At 37.3% G+C, this 23,300-nt stretch overlaps 1 protein-coding gene across 1 annotated transcript; it reads left to right on the top strand.

Annotated features, from left to right (window-relative positions):
- Window positions 1-415: 415 nt before the first annotated feature.
- SLC5A12 (solute carrier family 5 member 12) lies at window positions 416-23,217 on the top strand (the record flags this gene model as incomplete). The annotated part of the gene is made up of 15 exons (XM_083357424.1): window positions 416-772; window positions 2,917-2,982; window positions 7,769-7,820; window positions 8,436-8,503; window positions 9,143-9,297; window positions 10,971-11,111; window positions 12,454-12,583; window positions 13,962-14,050; window positions 16,914-17,026; window positions 18,953-19,020; window positions 20,060-20,146; window positions 20,446-20,615; window positions 21,004-21,107; window positions 22,215-22,342; window positions 23,074-23,217. The coding sequence occupies 15 exons, from the start codon at window positions 416-418 to the stop codon at window positions 23,209-23,211; spliced, it is 1,866 nt and encodes a 621-aa protein (XP_083213550.1). The 3' UTR covers window positions 23,212-23,217.
- Between the last annotated feature and the right edge of the window lie 83 nt (window positions 23,218-23,300).

Here is a 23,300-nt window from a genome sequence, read left to right as displayed (position 1 = left end):
CCCTTTGGTCAGATCTAGCATGTTTTTTTCTTAAATTTTCATTGTGTAACATGCTGACCAATCCAATGCAGTTAGTCAATGTGCTAAAGTAATGTTTAACCTTAATAAAGTTTCTCAGATAAAAAGGGTGTGAACTCTTGGATCTTTCCTTTTTTCTCCCCAATCTTCCTTAGCAGAAGCTGAGACTAGAAATTATAATAAAATCTATCCACAATTTTTTTTAAAATCATCTCTGCAACATGACCCTGGAGTGAGGTCTGAAATTTAAATCTAAAATATCAGTTGGATCCTGGATTATATTTGTCTTTTGGAAAATCTAATTGCTAAGTCATGGCACTGTAACTTTGTTCTCCCTTTGGAAGTTCATTCTTCAAAATAATTGCTACACCTGACAAATAGCCAGCTAATTAGAGCCATGGGCCAGTTCATCCCTCCAGTTGTGCAAAATTTTGTAGTTTGGGACTATTTAGTCTTTGCTGCCCTTTTTCTCATCTCTTCTGGCATTGGAATCTTTTTTGCCATTAAGGAACGGAAAAAAGCAAGCTCTGGGGACTTTTTGGTCGGTGGCAGGCAGATGTCATGTGGACCAGTGGCTCTGTCCCTCACTGCGAGTTTCATGTCAGCCGTCACTGTGCTGGGAACCCCAGCTGAGGTCTATCGCCATGGATCATCTTTCTTTCTGTTTGGCATAGCATATACGTTTGTCATCATTTTTACTTCAGAACTTTTTCTACCTGTTTTCTACAGATCTGGGATCACAAGCACTTATGAGGTAAGTTCCCCTTTTCTAGAAAGTGATTCTTGCTCCAGATCCTGGACCATGACTTCATTTGGCCAACTAAGACATTTTGGCAGCATCTTTGTTGTTATTTCTTTGTGCAGAGGCTTGACATGACATCATCTCTTCTGTAAACTTGACATTCTGGGAAAAGCAGTCACAATATATCTAAAAGGCAGCAAGATGCAGAGGAGACTCCATTAATACAGAGGAAGAAAATGTGTTAAAATTTGCAAAGACAATGGATTTGTATATGTATTATGTAATAGTAGACATGCTTTTGGTTCCAGTCTGTTTAATTAAGATAGATAAGATAAGATAACCTTTATTGTCATTTTTTTTACTGTGGGCACAAAGGCACACATCAAAAATGAACTTTAGTTGTCCGCTCTCAAAGTGAGCACGTACACACCTAACATACTATATACAACATTGAAAGGGACCGTGGTGATCAATTTTTATAAATGTATTATTTCCCAACAATTATCTGTAGATTGCAAAGACAGGAGGATAATTCTCATTTAAACGTTAGATTGTGAGAAATAATAAAAGAAAATACTATTTTTTGAAATAGTAAAAAAGGCATAATGATATATTGACAAAAACCTGCTCATCCCATGCTGAGATATCAAATATAAGGTTTCTGTTTCAGACACTTTTCTCATCTTAGTATGAGTATTTGTGGTTGTGTGTGTGTGTGTGTGTGTGTGTGTGTGAGAGAGAGAGAGAGAGAGAGAGAGAGAGAGAGAGAGAGAGAGAGAGAGTGTCTCCAGGGGACTTAGACAGACATATTTAGAATCTCTTACAAAGTACAGACCAAATCAATATTAAAAAAATTCCTTTTTTTCTTTTCTCATTTCAAATTTCTCATTCTGTGTATTCTATTCATTATATAGATTCAAAGAATGCTTGACTCCAACTAACTCTGAATGATTTGCATAAAAAGTTAGAATAATAAAACAGAGAAAGAAATGAAACTTGTCCAGAATGTGTATGGAACTAAATTCAAGAAACTGTAGCAAATAGTAATTGTATAGATCGTAGTATCCATCTCAATAACAAGAGACGCTGGTTCTGGGACAATGGATTTTCTTCTAATGTTACATTCACAGTTTAATTGTTTGATTAATGATTTAATAGGGGAATATTTAATAAAAGATTACTTAACTAACCTCCCATTAGAAGCCACTAAGAATCCAATTATCTCATCAATGAAACCATTCAACCCTCATATATAGATGTAAAATTATAGTGTTCTACTTGCCAAAGGAAATGAAATATTTCATGATGAGAAAATACGCTCCAAATTCTTGAAATGTAATTATAGAACACACTACAGGTTTCTGTAATGGTTGACCACACTTTTTGGTTCTAGGTGTAGTTGGTAACCCATGCAATGATTTGGGCAGATATCCAAACAGATCCAAGTTTGAATGTTGCAAGATGAAGACTTCAGCACAATTTAAGTTAGCCTATAAATGCTTGACATTTGTGGAGAACTTCCTATGGTCCACTCTTGAACCTGGGTGTACAATGTTGCTGACCATTGCTGCAGGTTAAATAAAGTTATGGTCTCTGTCAATCCCCTGTCTTCATTCCAGGATGTAGAACAAATTACAGGAGGTTCTCAACTTACAACAGTTCATTTAGTTCAAAGTTACAAAGTTACAATGGCACTGGAAAAAGTGACAGGACCATTTTTCACACTTAGGACCATTGCAGCATCTCCATGGCCACTTGATCAAAATTCAGATGCTTGGAAACTGACTCATATTTGTGATAGTTGCAGTGTCCTTGGGTCATATGATCACCTTTTGAGACCTTCTGCACAAAGTCAATGGGAAAATTAGATTCTCTTAACAACCATGTCACTAATAACTGCAGTGATTCACTTAATAATCATGACAAGAAAGGTCATAAAGTGTGTGGGGCCCCCAAAATTCATTTAACAACTATCTCACTTAGCAACAGGAATTTTGGGCTCAATCAAGGACTACTAGTATTCATTGAATTTCCAGTTGCTGGTATTGCCTATGGGAAGACCAGTTTCACAATCATTATGGGAACTATTTCTTGAAGAAAATGGGATGATAAAGCAACAGATATTTTTATTTACTGTAACCATCCTTTCCCTCTAGTACCTGGAGTTAAGGTTTAACAAGCAAATTCGCATGGTAGCAACACTGATTTACATACTGCAAACGGTAAGCCATATTGTCCATATATTTGCATGATAAATATGATTTCTAAATATCTTGGCAATAGTCCGTGAAATGGATAGAGCTTTTGTTCAAAATTAGCCCCATTTTCCTCTACAACACAGTTAATGTGATAGAGGATGTTTATGTAGTGTTTCTGAAATAAAAGAGTGATAGGATCCTGCACATACAAGACTTTCAATCACCTCAATTTCTCATAGCATTAAATTCTACCTTTATACATGGAAGAGCATAATCTTTCTGGATTTTCATCACCCCGATAACTAACATTTATGATAAATCTAGACTCTTCCTAGTCTACGGGTTCCCATGACACTCTATATTCAAGTGTGAGATTTTCTTCTGAAACTTCAGCTTCAGTTGTAGAACAGGTTTCCAACATAGATTGTGGGGCTGTAAAAGAACACATATTTTTCCAATTTAATCCCTGTTGCCATCATTTTAGCAAGCATTTATGTTGCACTTTAGTGTACTCCAAATAATGTGGTCTGTACAGTATAGAGTAGCTCATAGCTCAGTTCCATGTCAGGGGTTTAGGACACATTTCATTGAATTTCATTTCATTTATTGGATTTCTATACCGCCCTTCTCCCTAGGGACTCAGGGCGGTTCACAGGGCATATATAAATAGGTATACAAAAATTAAAAGAAAATTAAACCATGCCCAATTAAAATACAGCAATAGTAAAATAATAAAACCAATTAAAAAAAACCCATATTCCCCTTCAGGCCAGACCAGCTAACTCAAACAAGTGGGTCTTCAACCCGCGACGGAAGGATCGGAGGTCCGATGCCATCCGGAGCTCAACCGGAAGTTGGTTCCATAGTGCCGGGGCACCCACAGAGAAGGCCCTCCCCCTGGGGGCCACCAGTCGACATTCCCTGACTGGAGGCACCCTGAGGAGGCCCTCTCTGTGGGCACGCATAGGGCGGAGGGGAGTTGACCCCGGCAGCAGGTGGTCCTCGAGGTATCCCGGACCCATGCCATGTAAGGACTTAAAGATCATGACCAAGACCTTGAACCTCACCTGGAAGACAACTGGTAACCAATGCAGCTTGCGGAGCAAAGGTGTAACATGGGAGTACCGGGAAACTCCCAAGACAACTCTCGCGGCCGCATTCTGTACTAGTTGGAGCCTCCGAGTGGTCTTCAAGGGAAGCCCCATGTAGAGAGCATTACAATAGTCTAGGCGAGAGGTCACGAGCGCATGAGTGACCGTACACAGGGCATCCTGGTCCAGATAGGGCCGCAACTGGCGCACCAGGCGAACCTGGGCAAAAGCCCCCCTAGTCACGGCTACTATATGGTCTTCCAGGGTAAGTCGTGAGTCTAGGAGGACTCCCAAGTTGCGAGCCCTATCCACGGGGGGTAAGAGCTCACCCCCCATAGAAAGCAATGGAACATTTTGAATGTCCTGGGATGCCGGAATGTACAGCCACTCAGTCTTGTCAGGGTTGAGTTGAAGTCTGTTCCTCCCCATCCAGACCCGAACTGCCTCCAGGCAACGGGACATCACAGCGAGGGCATCACTGGGGTGGTTTGGGGTCGAAATGAAAAGTTGGGTATCATCAGCATATTGATGATACCCAACTCCAAAACCACGAATGATCTCACCCAGTGGTTTCATGTAGATGTTGAACAGGAGAGGCGAGAGAACCGACCCCTGAGGAACTCCACAAACGAGAGACCTAGGGGCCGATCTCTGCCCCCCTGCCAACACCGACTGCGAGCGACCCAGGAGATAGGAGGAGAACCACTGAAGAACTGTGCCTCCCACTCCCAATCCCCTGAGACGCCGCAGCAAGATACCATGGTCGATGGTATCGAAAGCCGCCGAGAGGCCTAATAGGACTAGGACAGAGGAATATCCCCTATCCCGAGCCCTCCAGAGATCATTCACCAAATGAATTGTTTGCCTTGAATAGTTTGCACCAAAACCTCCCATGCCCCAGATATGCAGTGCGATCTGGTTGGCCATTTCAGGGATAATCCCTACTATTTTTAATTTGATGCATTCACACAACTTGTGAAACCACCCATAGAACTTTGTTGAGAATGTGGAATAATTAATAACTGTGTGAGATTTCTGTTTTCACGTGTCTGATAATAAGAAAGTCTTTCAACGGAATGCCAGAGGTATGATAGGTAAATATTTCTTTAAGTGTGATTTGTTTCAGAACAGTTAGGAACATCTTTATTTGTACTTTGCAGATGATAAAGAGAAAATCCTTCCTCCAACATCTTAGGCAACTATGCCAAGAATCATTTTCAGGAAACAGTGTAGTGTGGATTACAAATACTGCTTGGTGGAGCAGTGGGCTAATGCCTCCTTAAGTAACACCAGCTGCCTGCAATTAGTGCAGGTTCGCGTCCCACCAGGCTCAAGGTTGACTCAGCCTTCCATCCTTCCGAGGTAGGTAAAATGAGGACCCAGATTGTTGGGGGCAATAAGCTGACTTTGTAAAAATGCCGCTTGGGGTGTGTGTGAAAGCCCTAACAAGCAGGCATATACATAGAATGAAGGCTACTGCTAAGCTTGTAAGCCGCCCTGAGTCTTTGGAGAAGGGCGGGATATAAATGTAATAAAAATAAATAAATAAATAAATAGCCAATGGAAAGATGAGAGCTCTGTTGCTGTTTGAGGCTGCTTTGTAAGCAGTATAAAGTTAATTAGCTTTTCTTGATGACAACTTCATGCATCTGCTTACTTAGGGAAATGTTTGTTCCCAAGAGAATTCCACTCTATAAATTAATTCCACATACCTAAAAAAGCATCAGCAGTAAATTGGCACCTTTTAGAAATGGTTCAATTTGCAATTTTAGGACATTCTGTAGAACTGCAAAAAGTGATCATCCACTGGAACTCCAAGATCTACTTCACAGTTACTGTTTTTGAGCCAGGTTTCACCCTAATCTGTACTTGTACCTTTGGTTTTTCCTGCTTTTCTCCACATTAAATTTCATTTTGTTGGATAGGGTCCATTGTTTAAGTCTGTCAAAATATTTTTGGATTCTGAGCTTGTCTTCTGGAGTGTTGGCTATTCCTGCTAGCTTAGTGTCATCTGCAAATTTGATGAGTTCCCCTTCTATTCCCTCATCTAAATTATTTATGAAGATATTGAAGAGTACTGGGCCTAAGACAGAACCCTGTGGTATCCCACTGCTTACTTCCTTCTATATAGATGTAGTATCATTAAGAACTACTGAGTATGGTTTGTCAGCCAGCTACAAATCCATCTGGTGGTGAAGCTGTCTATCACACATTTTTCTGATTTATCAAGAAGTAGATTGTGGTCTAAGGGACGCGGTGGCTCAGTGGGTTAGGATGCTGAGCTTGTCGATCAGATTGTCGACAGTTTGGCGGGTCGAATCATGAGTGCTGCATAACAGAGTGAGTGCCTGTAACTCGTCCCAGCTTCTGCCAACCTAGCAGTTCGAAAGCACATAAAAATGCAAGTAGAAAAATAGGGACCACTACAGTGGGAAGGTAACAGCATTCTGTGCGCCTTTGGCATCTAGTCATGCCGGCCACATGACCATGGAGACGTCCTCGGACAAGTGCTGGCTCTTCGGCTTTGAAACGGAGATGAGCACCGGCCCCTAGAGTTGGAAACGACTAGCACGCATGTGCGGGTGAACCTTTACCTTTACCTTAGATTGTGGTCTACTTTGTTAAATGCCTTATTGAAATCTAAGTATACTATGTTCACAGCATTTCACTTGTCTTCTAATTTAGTCACTTAGTTAAAGAATGAATTAAGATTGGTTTGGCATGATCTGTTTTTAACAAACACATGCTGGCTTTAAACTATAACTTTATTTGTTTCTAGATGTTCACAAATCTGTTTTTTATTGTCTTTTCCAATATCTTCTCAGGTATTGATTTTAGACTGATTGGTTTATTCTTTGGATTTGCTTCAGATTGTGATTATTCACACCTATGTTCAAAATTACTTCCTATTAAAATAAGACTATTGTAATATGTTAAGAAAAGTTTCAAGGGTTTCCCAAACCTCTAACGTTAACCATCACAGTCTTACCACAGAATAAATCTCAGTTAAAACAGTTGGGCAGTCTTGAACAAACAACAGTAGATTGACACAGTATAAGTACATTTATTTATGTATACATACAATTAAATACATTTAATTACCCTTGTAAATTCCAATATTTCTGGCATCATCAGTTAATGAAATTATGGGAAGGCCAAGTTGAGATGGGAACTGGGGGAATTTGAGGTCCAGCACTTCTAGAAGTTAGGCTCATGTACAAGGTCCCTTTTCTGCATATTTTTTCCAAACAATCACATGGATTAAAATAGACCCTGAGGGACCCAAGAGTATTCTATGAATTTTATGCATTTTGAGTTCTTCTTTGCAGCCCTTGGCTGAACCACATATCTATGCTATAATTTAGAAGTCAATATGTATTATTTAGGACAAGAAGCATGGCTATTTTTCCCAGCTAGTAGCAGTTAGAACTGCTTCTATCATATTCAACCTAAAAGACTGGACATAGTCACACAGATGGTAAAGGCATGTTAAACTGGGGGAAAACGGGGCAGAAGAATGCATGAATATTATTCATAAATGTATCTTCCCATTTGTGTGTGAGCCTGCGTCTGTGTGGCAGTGCCACTTTCCAGTCCAAACCTTGGCATATGATCCCATCTGAATCTCCTTCGTTTGTTAATTTTAGCTGTCTTCTTTTTTTGAATTTGCTCCCAATGAATATTTTTCTTGTCTGAAATACTTTTTCTACTCTTCGCAGACCCTTTACACAGGAGTGGTAGTTTATGCTCCAGCTTTGGCTCTCAATCAAGGTAAGTGCTTTGTTGTTGACTTGAAAAGGACAGGAGAAAAGGGGAATTTGTTTTCTGTTATCTACCTATCTGAAAGCACCTTTCCCCTTTACTTTTCCTTCTGATATATGTTATTTTTCCCCTTTTGCTAAAAAGTAGCCAGAGAAGATAGATTCTGAATAGTTTTCTCAAGTTCTGGGCAAAGGGCCCAGTTTAAGATAATGGATCAAGACTTTCTTCTGTACTTTGACACTTTCTGTCCTTCCAGCCCATTGCTTTAATGCCTTACGTAATGTGAAACAGGATAAAGCTGAGATTTCTCATCCTATTGATCTGGTGTTTCTGGTAAATGATAGGTTTTTTTTGCTAGACTGATAGGAATTATTTTGCTTCCCATTGAGATTTGGCCAATGTATTTGATGAAATGAATTTAACACCTTTTGCAAACAAAAACAGAAAACTATAAAAGGTGGAAATGAACTTTAGTTCTGCAGCACATAAAATAAAATGATGGAAACAGGTTAGATAACAGTTGTTACTCTCATGCTCTTGTATATTTAAAAATAAACTATAGGTGTTTTTTTTTTAAAAAAGTAACCTGCAGTGTATCTAATTACACTTCCTTTGGCTTTTCAGTGACTGGATTTAATCTTTGGGGCTCAGTATTTGCAACAGGAATTATTTGCACCTTCTACTGTACACTGGTATGTTTCTGTTATAGTTCAACTATAAATGTTTTTAGAGGAATGGTTAAATAACTGGCATTTATGTTCTAATGAGGGGTCTTATAGTTGAGCACAAATATTAAGACAAACTAGGAAACCTCAGTATTTTTTTCCTACAATAATCAAACATTTTATATTCTCAAATGTATACCCACTCTACTGGAACATACTAAATGGGCAGAAACTATTGGAGATAAGTGATCCCTAATAAATATTTGGGAGCTGTGCTCACACTTAAAATAAGCATGAATCAGCCATTCTGTCCTTTATTCATTTTTAAGCCTGTACATATATTGGTAAATGGCTGAAGAGATTTTATAGGATTGAAGGGAAAGATTACCAATGAGTGGAAATTCATAGGTAGACTAAGAGTGGCCCATACTCTTGGGCCACTCATAGTCTATTCTAGAGCATGTGATTATTGTGAACAATCACTGCAGAGAAAGTATATTGTACATAAACTCAGTCCTATGATGCACTAATAATTGGTTGTGGGTAGAAAAAAAGGAGCTAATAAATATCTAACCTAATATAACTTGGTTGAAACTAGAGCTTTAAACTGAATTGGTGCAACTAAAATCAAGATAAATACAATATTATTTTTTTTCTTTGATTTAGGGAGGGTTGAAAGCTGTTGTCTGGACAGATGCCTTTCAACTGATTGTTATGCTGACTGGGTTCCTGACAGTTTTAGTGCAAGGAACTCTTAAGACTGGGGGTTTTAGAAATGTTTGGGAAAATGCTCAAAATGGATCACGTCTCAATGTCTTTGAGTAAGTAGAATGGCTTCTCACAATCTGGTTTAGTGTTTGTAATGATAGGTAATCATGTCTCATTCCTCCACCGCACCCCACACCCAAAGGTGTCAAAATAAAATTTCTTGAAATCTGGTAGGTTAAATGTGAATGATCTCAGGCAAACTTAGGACTGAAGGGACAAAATATGTTCATAAAGCAATTTAAGACAGTTTCAAAAGAGTCAAAAGAGTGATTTGATGGCCAGAAGAAAATCAAATTGGTTATCACGTAGAACAAATATAGTGTACAGGGGAAATAAAGCAAAGTGGTAACAGCCATAAAGTGGAAGGTCAATGAGAAAAAACTGGCAATTCAAAAAACAGAGAATTGCCCTACAGAACACATGGTATTTCAATAAGAACTGCAAGATATACGGTATTTCTATAAAAGTTTCTTTTATAATAAAAAAGAGCAAGAACAGTGATAAGGGAGGAAAAACACAATCAGCTTTATATTAACATGAAATGGCAAAGCAGAACAGAATGAAGCAGGTTTTTTGTCGAGATGGGGCAAGAGAAAGTTTGGGGAAAATAATAGTGAAATAGAAAAAATGGATTGGAGAAAAAATATCGTGTTGCCATCCAAACAGTAAAGATTAAAAAAAATACATTTACAAATGTAATTGTTGAAGTACAATCATTTAGAATGTAAAATCTCTTTCAAGTAGGCTTTGAGTCCAGATGTCTTCATGAACACATTCACGTAGTGTTTACAACAGTGATATGCAAACAGTTTGCCATACCCTCTTCCAGAATTATAGCTAAAAAAATAAATAAAAGGGAGGAAATGGAAGAAAATAGGGATTTCAATAAACTATTCCACTAATTTTGTCTAATGGGTTTAGAAGTGAGTGAAAAATCAAGCATAATTCTTGCTCTCCTGTTCTACTTTAAACCCCATGGGGGGGTGTCTATTGGCAGGACTTAAGAATAATTGTCTGGACTAGATGACCACCTAGACAATTCCAGTACTGAACTTCTTACCTTCTTCTTGGTGAAATCTATTATTTATCCAGCATTTTTCTTTGTGCAAAGATTCCCATTTTACCATCTGGCCAACTTTGTGTAGGTGTAAATGGGATTGGGTCTGGTTAGTATTTAGATTTTTTTAAATCAAATCAGATTGACCAAGAATTATACATGTTGCCTATTTCAAGATGGAGTCCTGATTTCAATACAGTATAAGCCTCTTTAGGTATGCAACTTGAGTGCTTATTTTTTAACCTGAATTTCAAATTATCAGAGACACCAATTAGTCAGTTTATGTGTGGGTGATAATTCCACCCTGGGGGCACAGTGGTTAGAATGCAGTATTGCTGCCTAACTCTGCCCACAGCCAGGATTTCAATTCTGACTGATCTTGAGGTTGACTCAGATTCCATCCTTCTGAGGTCAGTAAAATGAAGACCCAGATTGTTGGGGGCAATATGCTGACTCTGTAAACTGCTCAGAAAGGGCTGTAAAGCACTATAGGGCATTATATAAGTCTAAGTGCTATTGCTATTCCTTCCAAATCTGTGCATTTATTTAGATCTGTTTACTGGATTCCTGCCTTGAAGTTTCTTAATTCCAGTAGAAGCAAATTAGTTTTAAGCTACTCTCCTATTTAAACAATGGCCAATTAATATTTTTCATGTCTTATTTATGTAGCTTTGATGTTGACCCCCTGAAAAGACACACATTTTGGACAATCGCAGTAGGAGGAACATTTACTTGGCTAGGAATTTATGGGGTAAATCAGTCCACAATACAAAGGTGCATTTCATGTAAAACAGAAAAGCATGCCAAACTGTAAGTAGCCATCAAAGTTAATGTAATTCAAGATTAGAATATAATTATTTTTAATTTTAAAAAAATCTATTATTTTTTTAAAATGAACTCTCTCATGCGTAATGTTTGGGATGCTTCAACTGGCCATTGAGAGAGATCCAGCAGAAAATTCCCTACTCTTGCGAGGATTGTGTTGCATGGATGGAAGGCCATATAAGAGGAGGGCCTGAACATATGTTGGTCTACCACTTCGGAGATGGACAATATAAGAGACACATGGGTTGGGGTATGCAAAGCTTTGGAAGCAGCATACAATTGTCTAACTAAGGGGGGGCCCAAACTCCTCAGTTTTTTGGAAACAATGAACCTGGATTTTTATTTGGATTCTTGAGCTGGATATTGTCACTCCCTCTCCTGACTTCTGCCTTATGATTTTAACTATTATTTCAATCACCTTTGACTGTGCTTGCCCTTATTGGGCTTATTGGGGGATTTATCATTGCTTTGTGTGATTTTTTGGGGGGTGGGGTTTATTATATATTGTATCCCACCTTTATTATTTTTACAAATAAGTTATATTCATCACACCTTACTCCTCCTATTTTCCTCACAACGACCTGTTGTTATGGAGAGAAAGTGCCTGGCCCAAGGTCATCCAACTGGCTGCATGGTTCAAGTGAGACTTGAATTCATGGTCTTCTACCATGGTAGACTAGTAGAGCAAACCGATTCTCTTATTAGCATTGATTGTTGATTTTTGTGATTATTTTTTGTTTGTTTGTTTATTTATTTATTTTCTCTTTTTAATTGCTGTTTTATGTTGCCCAGGACTGGCATCATTTACTAGTACTAGAAAACAAACCAACAGTCTTAGCAGAGTATCTAGCCACAAAGATAGGATTTTAAATATTAAATGTGAAATTCTGCTTCCATCTAAATTCACAACAGAGTGAAGGATTCTAACCTTGTTTTCCACGAAAATCACATTCATGTGTGTCAGGGACAGGGAAATTTAGTAGTACACTTCAAAAGAACCCTCTTGGACACTAAAAGAGCACATACAGAGTCGCAGGAAGTAAATATATTATGAAAAGAACAGGAACACATCTCAAACTACTGGGAACATGTACCGAGGGGCAGACTGTGGACTTCTTTCATTGTGGCACACAGAGAAAAGTTTAAATCTTTGCTTCTTTTTACCATGGTAAGAAATGTCTTATCAAAAACTAATCTGACTATCATACTCTGAGATAGCATTTAAGAATTTTCAGGACACTTTTTAAAAATAAAAAAAGCAGTGTACAAAAATGTTTTTTTCCCCTTTATTGAATGATTTCTAACTGATCTTTTTTCTTCTCCTTAGTGCGCTCTACTTTAATTTGGTGGGATTATGGGCCATCCTGACATGTGCAGTCCTCTCTGGATTGGTGATGTATTCCTTTTTTATGAGCTGTGATCCTTGGACTGCAGACTTCATTTCAGCACCAGATCAGGTAAAATTGTAAACAGAGAATTGTTCTGTGATCTGAATTCTTTCTTAAATGCAGCTGTGCTGAACTGAGTGGTACAGAATTATTCGAGTATTTCTTGCACTGTAACATTTTTTAAAATAATGTGCAAATGGAGTGTTCTGGGAACATTTGCAAACGCTCCTGTTGAGTTCTAACTTCCATGTGTAGCAATAAAAAAGTGCTTATCGGGAATGAGAGGAACAGTAACTGCAAACTAATTAGTACATATATGCTGCATAGTTATTTCTTGTGAGATGGGCAGTCATATAAATACCAGAATGATTAATAAATAAATAGATAGAACCAGCAAGCAAACACATTAATAGCTACTAAAAAGCAAGCATACTTAGACTTATATACCACCCCATAGTACTTTAGATCACTCTCTGTGCAGTTTACATATTGCCCCCAACAATCTGGGTCCTCATTTTACTCGGAAGTATGGAAGGCTGAGTCAACCTTGACCCTTATCAGAGTCAAACTCTAGGCTGTGGGCAGAGTCTAAAACCTCTGGTCTAACATCAGAAGAGCTTAAAAGATCTATATGAGTCAGATAACTAGTCCATTTAGTTTAGTGCAGAAGGACAACTGAAACTCAATGGACAATCATATTCTTTGTGGCTTGAAACTCTACTAAGATGACCTTATTTCTTGTTCTTTTGAAAAAAGTTTTGTTCAATTATAATTTTTTTTAAAAAAATAAAAAATTGGGAAGGGTGTGATGAGCCCCAAATCTTGGTTGTACCTCTTCTGGTTGCTGTCTTAGCATTTCTTCTGAATCTACTGTAAAGGATGGACACAATAAATAGAAGGAAGACAGTTTATTCATAGACAATTTATCCACACCTAGTAGCAATTTTCTCAAGATGGGATGTCAGTGACCAGGAAGTGGTGAAGATTGAACTTTCAGCATTTAGGTATTCATCTCAGATGAATTACCAATTTATATGTCATATTTCTTCTTGATGAATCAGCCACTATACAGGCTGTCCTTCCCTTCTTGAAATCTAGACCCTACCCCAGGGGTAGGCAACCTTGACTTTTTTATGACTCTTGGACTTCAACTCCCAGAATTCCTGAGCCAGCCATGCTGAGGGGAAGGGAGAGGTTTCCATGGAGTTGAACTCCATGGGTCATAAAAGAGCCAAGGTTGCCTACCCCTGCCCTATACTGATCATGTTACAGGAACAAAGGCCCTCTGCTCCTTAGCTTCATTTACTTCATTGGAGAGCAAAGCACATGATGGTATTCTTCACCCTGAAATTTGTGAAGTTCATGAGCTCAGTCTATATGTGCATTAAAGTTGTTCTGTACAGCAAGAGTGTTCTTCATCTTTCCTCTCTCCTTTTCCCCCCTCCAGCTAATGCCATATTTTGTGATGATAATATTTTCATCGATCCCTGGACTTCCAGGCCTATTTGTTGCATGTGCATTCAGTGGAACATTAAGGTCTGTCCTATGCTGGATTTAATGGAGGTGTGTCAAACCAAGCCTTTGAGAGGCCCTAAGCACTAGAGGGAATGAAGTTCTTGAAAAAGCTGTCTTGTGTCCCTCCTTTCCTCTTTCTACAATGTAATGCTGTCCACTCTGTTTTTCTGACTGCAAAGCCTTCAGTGAACTTGACAGACATAGAACTTCTTCTTTTTTTTAGTCCCATTTATATCCCGCCCTTCTCCGAAGACTCAGGGCGGCTTACAATCTAAGCACAAATCAATGTGCTTAGCAATAGCACATTTATTTTTAAAAGCATGATATCATCTATAAACTGTTAGATTACGTGTGTGTGTGTGGCACATATGTTATCTAATGTATGGCACATTACTAGCATACATTAGAGTATTACCATTAATGATTCTTTAAGAAATCCTTGAAAATCAGAAGGCCAGGATGAGTACTGGGCATTTGAGGCAAAGGCCGCTTATTCCTAAGAATAGGATAATGTGTCATTGTAATGGGAAAATGAGTTATTCCACTGATTCCTTGTTCCTTGTAAGATGCTACGTTTGTAGGATTGAGAGGGAGACAAAAGAGAAAGAGATTTTTGGAAAAGGCTAGAAGGAAAACTGAAATTGATAAACTCTAATAATATGTTGACTTTCCTAATATTGCCATTTTTCCTTGAAGGTAACTATTTAAATATCCTTCAGAGATCAGACATCCAGAGATCTTAATAAAAATTAAATTTTGGGTTTTGCTTAGATAGGTTTATTGTTGCAGAAATGACTAGTATATATTATTGTGTAAAAGTAAAAGTTGAGGCTGCATGTTATAACCTTATTCTATTGTACTAAAAAGAATTGGAAGTCCATGCTTTTTGTTTTTCCCCCTTTTTGTTTTTTCCTTTTCTGCTTTTCCTTGTTTATTTTCCCATTATTTTATTTTTTTCTTTGTATAAACTAATACAAAATTCATGAAAAATAAAAAAAACAGTAAAAATATCATAGGACAGTGGTGGCGAAACTTTTAGAGACTGAGTGCCCAAACTGCAACCCAAAACCCACTTATTTATTGCTGGGTGCCAGGTGGGTGTGGCCCACTGGCTGAGTGTGGCTCTGGTGGTCATGGAAGATTGGGTGGGTGTGGCCAAGGTGGGTGTGGTCACCTCAATGTTGCTCATGAGGAGGGACACCTATGGGGGGTGGGCAGGGTTGGGGGAGCTCCAGGAGGTCTCTGGCTGGTGGGGCGGTAGGCAGGACTCATCCTGTGGCAGGGTGGGGGTGCCATTGCCATGGGGCAAGGCAAGGGCTGGGGCAGCTGCTGCCTGAACCATCAGCCCCTGCACACAGAGGCCAGTGAGCGCCTGGGGCCAACAGTGTCCATCAGTAGCCACAGCCTGCCGGCTCCTTGACAGGAGCACTCTGGGGCTCCGCAGCCCATTGCCAGCAGTTCAAAGAAGCCACCTCCAAGATGGATGGTTGGCTAACAGCTGAGGAGGTGATGCAGTGGGTCGTGCCTGGGAAAAGGAGAGCATGTGAGGCCAGGAGGGATGGGATGGGGGGAGGGAAACCAGCCGTGCTGGGATGCATTCAGCCACATGGGACCTTGGCGAATTAGCAGGTGGCTGGTTGAAGAGGGACAGTTGCCACCTCCAGGGCATGGTGCAGATGCCCACAGAGAGGGCTCTGAGTGCTGCCTCTGGCACCTGTGCCATAGGTTCGCCACCACTGTCATAGACCTTAGCTATGATGGTGTTAGTAAACCTTGTCTCAAAAATAAGATAATGGGAAAAGCTGCAACATAAGAATTCACATGGTTGAAGTGTATTCATTCACTGTATTAATCAAGGATGCTTATTTGATTTTAACTTAGGGAGTTATATGAAGAAGTTAGGATTAAAGCAAACCATAGTGTTATATAATGTCTGAAGCCAATAAGTAATCTCTGTTCAGTGAATGCAGTTAGATCAATTCTTGCCCTGAAATAAAGTGTACTTTTTCCCAGTTTCAAAATTTCGAATCTGTCTCTATTGGGCAAAGTCTAAATTCACATAACAACATACTAATCTAAGCTGAAATGGAATGGATTTTGTAGGAATCTCACTGTTTTAGCAGGTTATGAACCAAGCAACCACATGACCTATTTTGTTTAGCCTGTTATAAGAACAAGAAATTATGCTTTAATCCAAGTTTAGTATATTATGCAAACATAAGAGAATCTCGACTGTTAGCAACATTTAACTAATAATTATTATTTGTGGAACAGAAGATTCAGCTATTTTAGCATTCAGAGTGATGGTGGTAGTATTGGTAATATAGAACAGGGTCTCTTTCTCCTATTTAATTTACCTCATATTTATTTCTTTTTTTACTTTCTGCTACTTTTGCAATAAGGGACGCAGTGGCTCAGTGGGTTAGGATGGTGAGCTTGTCGATCAGAAGGTCAGCAGTTTGGTGGGTCGAATGCCGAGTGCCGCGTAACAGAGTGAGCGCCTGTTACTCGTCCCAGCTTCTGCCAACCTAGCAGTTCGAAAGCACGTAAAAATGCAAGTAGAAAAATAGGGACCACTATGGTGGGAAGGTAACAGCGTTCCATGCGCCTTTGACGTCTAGTCATGCCGGCCACATGACCACAGAGACGTCCTCGGACAAGCGCTGGCTCTTCGGGTTTGAAATGGAGATGAGCCCCTAGAGTCAGAAATGACTAGGACACATGGGCGGGGGAAGCTTTCCCTTTCCCTTTACTTTTGCAATACTATCCCATAGCAGGCTATTTGGTAGATGGGTGGAAATAATTTAGTATTACTTGTCCCAGGACAAGTCACATTTTAAGGACTAATTTATTGTTCTGACACTGTACATGCTTACTTTTATAGCACTGTGGCTGCAAGTATAAATGCTCTGGCAACAGTAACATTTGAAGATTTTGTCAAGTACTTTTTTCCAAAACTTTCTGAGCGTGCGAGCACTTGGACCAGCAAAGGCTTATGTAGGTGGAAAACAGGACTTTAATTTTTCTTAACTTTAAATGAAACTCTTTCTTAATCTATTGTTCAAAATGAAAATGTCTTTAAAACTGATATGTTTAAACTTGCCACTTTTCAAAAGTCCTTAATACAATATTACTCTGTCTGGGCAATCTTACAGGTTTTGTATTTTTTTAATCCCATTTATATCCCGTCCTTCTCCAAAGACTCAGGGCAGCTTACAATCTAAGAAGCACAAATCAATGTGCTTAGCAATAGCAATAGCCTTCATTCTATGTATATGCCTGCTTATTAGGGCTTTCCCCCCCAGTGGCATTTTTACAAAGTCAGCTTATTGCCCCTAACAATCTGGGTCCTCATTTTACCTACCTTGGAAGGATGGAAGGCTGAGTCAACCTTGAGCCTGGTGGGACTCGAACCTGCACTAATTGCAGGCAGCTGGTGTTACTTAGGGAGGCATTAGCCCACTGCTCCACCAAGGCTCTTTCTGATAAGTTTCTCTTATCAGTGTATGCAAAGAAAGGTATGATTATTTAATAATGATTTGCTCCCTTTTGAGATGTTTATTATCCCAAATTATCAGCAATAATTTTGGAGTAGTATATCTAAAGATGTTGGGTTCCTAATCAGATGCACTTAGATTATAGTTTTTTTTTTATAAAATCAAGGGGTGAGTGTGTTAATAGATTCATCAATGAGTTAACATAATATGTTCCACCTTCTTCTGAGCTTTAGGCTCAAGACCACTGCATATTAACTAGTTTAAAGGAAGTAGATGCTTCCTTAATCTGTACACATTTTTAATTAAGGCATGAATTTTTAATCTATTGACCATTCTTGAAAGAAATGGATCCAAACAAAGATAAATATAAAATCGAGCAGCTAAAAGCACAGCCATCAATACATATGAATAGCCACTTAAGAGCCTGGATTACTCTTCCTTTTTATTGTGATTTAAATATTTATGCTCAGAATGTATGCTTTGCTTATTGACAATCCCTATCATGACCTATGAAAATGATTTTAGATAAAATACATGATAGATATCATATTTTTTCCTAGAAAGTATGCCATTAAATATGTGCTTTCATTGGAAATTACACTGGTGTCTATCCATGAGTAATTGAAATGTGAAGTTCTTCCTTTCAGTGTCCTCAAAACAGCAGCATGAAAGGAGAAAAAGAAATATGACTCATATATATCCTTTACCTTTACCTTTACATATATATATGTATGTATATATATATATATATATATATATATATATATATATATATATATATATATATGTATATATATATATATATATATATGTATATATATGTATATATATATATATATATATATATGTATGTATGTATATATGTATGTATGTATATATATATGTATGTATATATGTATGTATGTGGATCCTTGGTTTTTCGGGTTTTTCCCCACGTAGAACTAAAGGTGTAGGCGCAACGTTTCGACGGAGTCCCATCCGTCATCATCAGGCTTTAGCTTCCTTCTGTATGTATGTATATATATATGATGTCAGCATCATACTGCATAATGCAGTTTGGAATAATAAGTTGAAAATAAGTTGGAGATAAGGTGAAAATTTCTTGGAAATTTCTGGTGAAGGAGCAAATGTGGCACTGATTTCAGCTGATTTTCCCATCTCCCTTTATCTAGTTATTTTTTCTGTAAAAAAAAATCTTCTGTGAAAGCTTCAGGCAATTATGGAGGTTAAAGGAGAAGGGAAGAATGGCAAAATATTCTATACCAAATTTTCTGCTACCTGGAAGGTCCCATATGGAGTAAATCTCAGGGAATGTTCTTATGATAGGAGGAAATTTTGAAATCCATCCACTGCTGTCATTAGTTGTCAATAATCTGATGAAAATACATTTGAATGTACCTAAGGAAAATTGCTTCCTTTTCTCCAGGCATAGTATTTGGAGGGCTGTGTACTACAATGGCTGTAGTTGCGTCACTCATGGGTGGTGTTGTGCAGGTAACTACACAACTAAATGTTTGGTATGACCTTGGATTTGTATCATCCTCCCTGAATAAGGAAATTTCAACTTCCGTAGTGAGAACGTGTGGCAGATGGCTTTAAAAGTCTAGACAGCTCTGCTTAGATTAAATTCACAGACTTTTTCATCTGCTATTAAACCCATTCATATTCATATATCATCATTTGCTTTCCCTACACATTATCATCAGGAAGAATAATCATAGAACCCATTTAATTGAAACAACTTTTCTTTTTGATTAAACATGTTATTTCTTTTATCCTTGAGAATAAATAAGGCATTTACAAATATAGGCAATGTGTATATGCAGGATTAAATTGTATTTCATTTGCATTCATGAATCCTAAACCATGAAAGTATGCAGGGTCCTCCTACTTTACTAAGCATGCCTTGTCACATCTACCACAGAAGTGTCCTGGATAGATCTAAGAAACCAGAAATTATGGCTGTGATAATTTTGCACATCTATGCACATGTTTGAGTGTCTTCACAAGCAAGGTCTTAGGGCTGGTATTTAAATAAAGAACTATTAGTTGCCTCTTCATATGAGTTTAATAAATAAAAAAATCTGCTCAAAATGGATTTGAATAAACAGTAAATAAAAATCTGCTTAAAATGGATTTGAATAAGCAAGATATAAAAATACATAACTTGTTGGAGATAGATATACTTCTCTTTTTTTATTGCAGATGAGGTAGTTTGAGTTGGATAGTGTTATAGAAGTGAATTTTCTAAAGGAATTTTTTGCTCCTGTAACTTTTCATCTGGAATTTTCTAGGTCATGTTGTGCTAACATAGCCAAATTCTATGTGCAAGCGACTAATTTTTAATTCATAGAAGACTTTTTAAAAACTTTATGTTTAATTTTTTTTAAAATGTTATACCCATGTACTATGCAAGAACCAGGGGCTCTGGAAAAACCCTCTGTAAAACAATTAAACAGTATGTTATAGAAATGAGACATATACAATATGTATACAGCATATATTTGATAACTGTGATATGTTTTCTAACTAGGCTTCACTTAGTATCCATGGAATGTGTGGAGGACCTATGCTGGGATTATTTACACTGGGAATTATTTTTCCTTGTACCAATTGGAAGGTAAATAACAAGAATAATATTATCTTTGCATATATATTCTCTCACTCGTGTTGATTTTTTATTATTGATATCAAACATAGCAAATGATCTCTCCTTTATGGCACTTTATTATTAGCTAGCATGTGATATGGACAATCTTCTTATTGCTTCATAAAATTTGAGTCTCTTGCCAGATATTAGGAAATGCTGCAGCTGATGTCCTTCAAGAGTGACAAATACTTTTCCTAGCATAGAAGACTTACAGGTATTTAAAATTTGACAACTCCAGTAATACTGTTTCATGGTTGCATTTGTTTAAGGGTGCTTTTGGTGGCCTCGCTACTGGACTTATTTTGGCATTTTGGGTTGCCATTGGAGCTTTTGTGTATCCTGCTCCACCATCAAAAACTCTGCCACTCTACCTTTCAACAACTGGATGCAATAGTACCGATATGGTTGTACCCATAGTTCCTACTTTAGCCCCTGAAAGGTACTTTTCTTACCTAACTATATATTCCTATCCTATCTATATATTTTATTGCAGTGGTTCGTAATTGCTTTCAACAGTAATTATAGCCAACTATTATAATTAGTCATTATATTTCAATATTTATATCTATCTATCTGTCTGTCTCTCTATTTATCATCATCATCATTATTATTGCATCTATCTATCTATCTATCTATCTATCTATCTATCTATCTATCAATCATCCATCTATCTGGTTGTAGTTAGATATAATCAAATTGCAATTAAACTTATCGTGTCTTAAAGTTTATCAACCATCTATATGGTATTAGGATGTAAACTCAATTGGAAAGGGAATTGTGTTTACAGCACAACAATTATTGACTTTTGTTCCATTTTGTCTTCCTAGGCCTTATTTAGCAGATTCCTGGTATTCTTTGTCATATCTCTACTACAGTGCTGTTGGGTGTCTTGGATGTATAATTGCAGGGTTACTGATTAGTTTTGCGACAGGTCAGTTCTTTACAGTCCTGAAAACAACCTTAGTTTTTTTTAACTGTTCTGTTACCTATGGGCTTTAACTATTCTTTGAAACAAGCAAAATGATAGCTTTACTTTTTTAAAAAAAGTATTTTATTAGGTTTTTATCATTACAATTCAGTTGTGCTTAATGAACAACTTGTTTTCTGGGTTAATTTTTGCTTAGTCATAAAAGTTAAGTTCTTACTCTCTATCTCGTTTTCCCAACCATTGATAAAATAGGTTCCATGTTTGAAAGTATTCTGTATCTTCTTTTCCTTTAATTCTCAATGTGAGTCTATCCATTTCCGCACAGTCCAATATTTTCTTATTTATTGCTTCCTCCGATGGTGCTATCTCATTTTTCCAATGCTGCACAAATACAATCCTCGCTGCTGTTAATACATGTATAACCCTAAGCTTCAGAAATAAAAGGTTGTTATATTTAGAAGGACATGACTTACAACTTAGGTGGCACACATTTTTTATGGTATGTTTCAAAACCATTATATAAGAAATGCATTATAATCTGTATGGGGAAAGATAAAATCAAAAAAATTATATGAAAATCCCAGGATGGCTATCAATGATGGAAGTCTTTGTTCACCCAAACCTAGTTTATATTTGAAAAAAACATTAACATATAAGGCTATTCTGAATACAGCTGAAAGATGGCTTTACTTTTAATGATCTGGACATTCTCAAGGCTGGTTAACTTCTCAAACAGTAAACAAGATATTGCATCTGGTTGTCATTCTTTGGCCAGTTCAATTCCAATTCAGGAGAACAAGTCATGGCTAGAAAAGAGATAGAGATATCAAGATCTATATCCAAGATCTATTAATTTCAGGTACCAGAAGAAGGTCCAATGTAGATTGCTGAAACTGACAAGTGGGTGGAGAAGATTTACATTATTTCAAAATTTGTTGAAACTCTTGGATGAATTAGGGACATGGATTCTAATTATTTTATACTTAACAAAAAATGAAAATGTCTGATTTCAGAATTAAGATTTTGTACAAAATATTAGAAAATAAAACATATTTGCTTTTTTAATGGATGATTAATGATTTATCTATCCTTTTTTTTTGTTCTATCCAGGTCCAAATAAAGGGAAAGATATTAAACCACTATTAATTCGCCCAATCTGCAATATATTTTGCTTCTGGTCTCCTAAATACAAGACACTTTGCTGGTGTGGAGTGGATCATAACAGAAAAGAACTTCATGTAAGATTATTGTATTATTCATTTGACATATCAGAGTAATGGATGGGGTTGAGCCATCTCAACATACAATAAATGCAATAAGTTTTGTATTTATTGGATTATATAATAAAAACAATGGGATGTAATAATCAAATACTCTTTTCCTCAAATTAATTTTTATATTTGCTTCTTTTCATGGTGGATTATGGTTGCTTAGAGATGTAATGTTCTACTATGTGATGCATTTTTGAAGTTAATTGTGATCAGCCACTCTATAGATGGCAGAGGATGTTTCTAAGATTGGTGTGAGAGATTATTTCTTACATCTCCAGGAGGATGCAAGAAAAAATATTTTGTAGCAATAGTTGGAAAAATTGGTTAAAGAACACATGCTGGATTACACTAAGAACCCTATGGATCAGGCTGATAATGTCTTTATTTTAGCCAAGTTACAGCAGGATGATTTTTACCATAATAAGGTTGAATTCTCATTGAATAAGCTTAAATTACAGTAAAATATCAGGAATCAATTGAAAAAGCTGGTAAATTGTTAGTATATAATTTTAAGCAATAGAATTATCAGAGCTTCATTTCTGAAACAGTGATGATGGGCAGTTGGTGAGATTCAGATTACTATTATTTCAGTATATAAATAAGAAATGCATGTTTCACTCCTGGCCATTTAGGGTTGTGGCTGTAGATTTAGATGTAACCACTTGCTTCATTTAATGGTTTTTTAAATTTATTCTCAGGATGAATTGAAAATTGACTTTGAAACGAAGGCAGATGCAAATGATGTGCTGAAGAATGGATGGAAAAACAATTTACCTGGTTATAACCCCTCTGAGAAATCCTATACTAACACAAGCATGACTGAATCTTACTTTTAGCACAAATAGTAAAAAAAAGACATATAGCTGACCATAGAGAGTTCATTAATAACAGAAGAAAACATACTTTATTTATGTCTACTAATTTG

The sequence above is a fragment of the Vipera ursinii genome (assembly GCF_947247035.1).
Source record: "Vipera ursinii genome assembly, chromosome: 1".
Classification (NCBI taxonomy): domain Eukaryota; kingdom Metazoa; phylum Chordata; class Lepidosauria; order Squamata; family Viperidae; genus Vipera; species Vipera ursinii.
The sequence above is the reverse complement of the archived record's forward strand: the minus strand, read 5'-3'. Positions and strand labels throughout refer to the sequence as shown.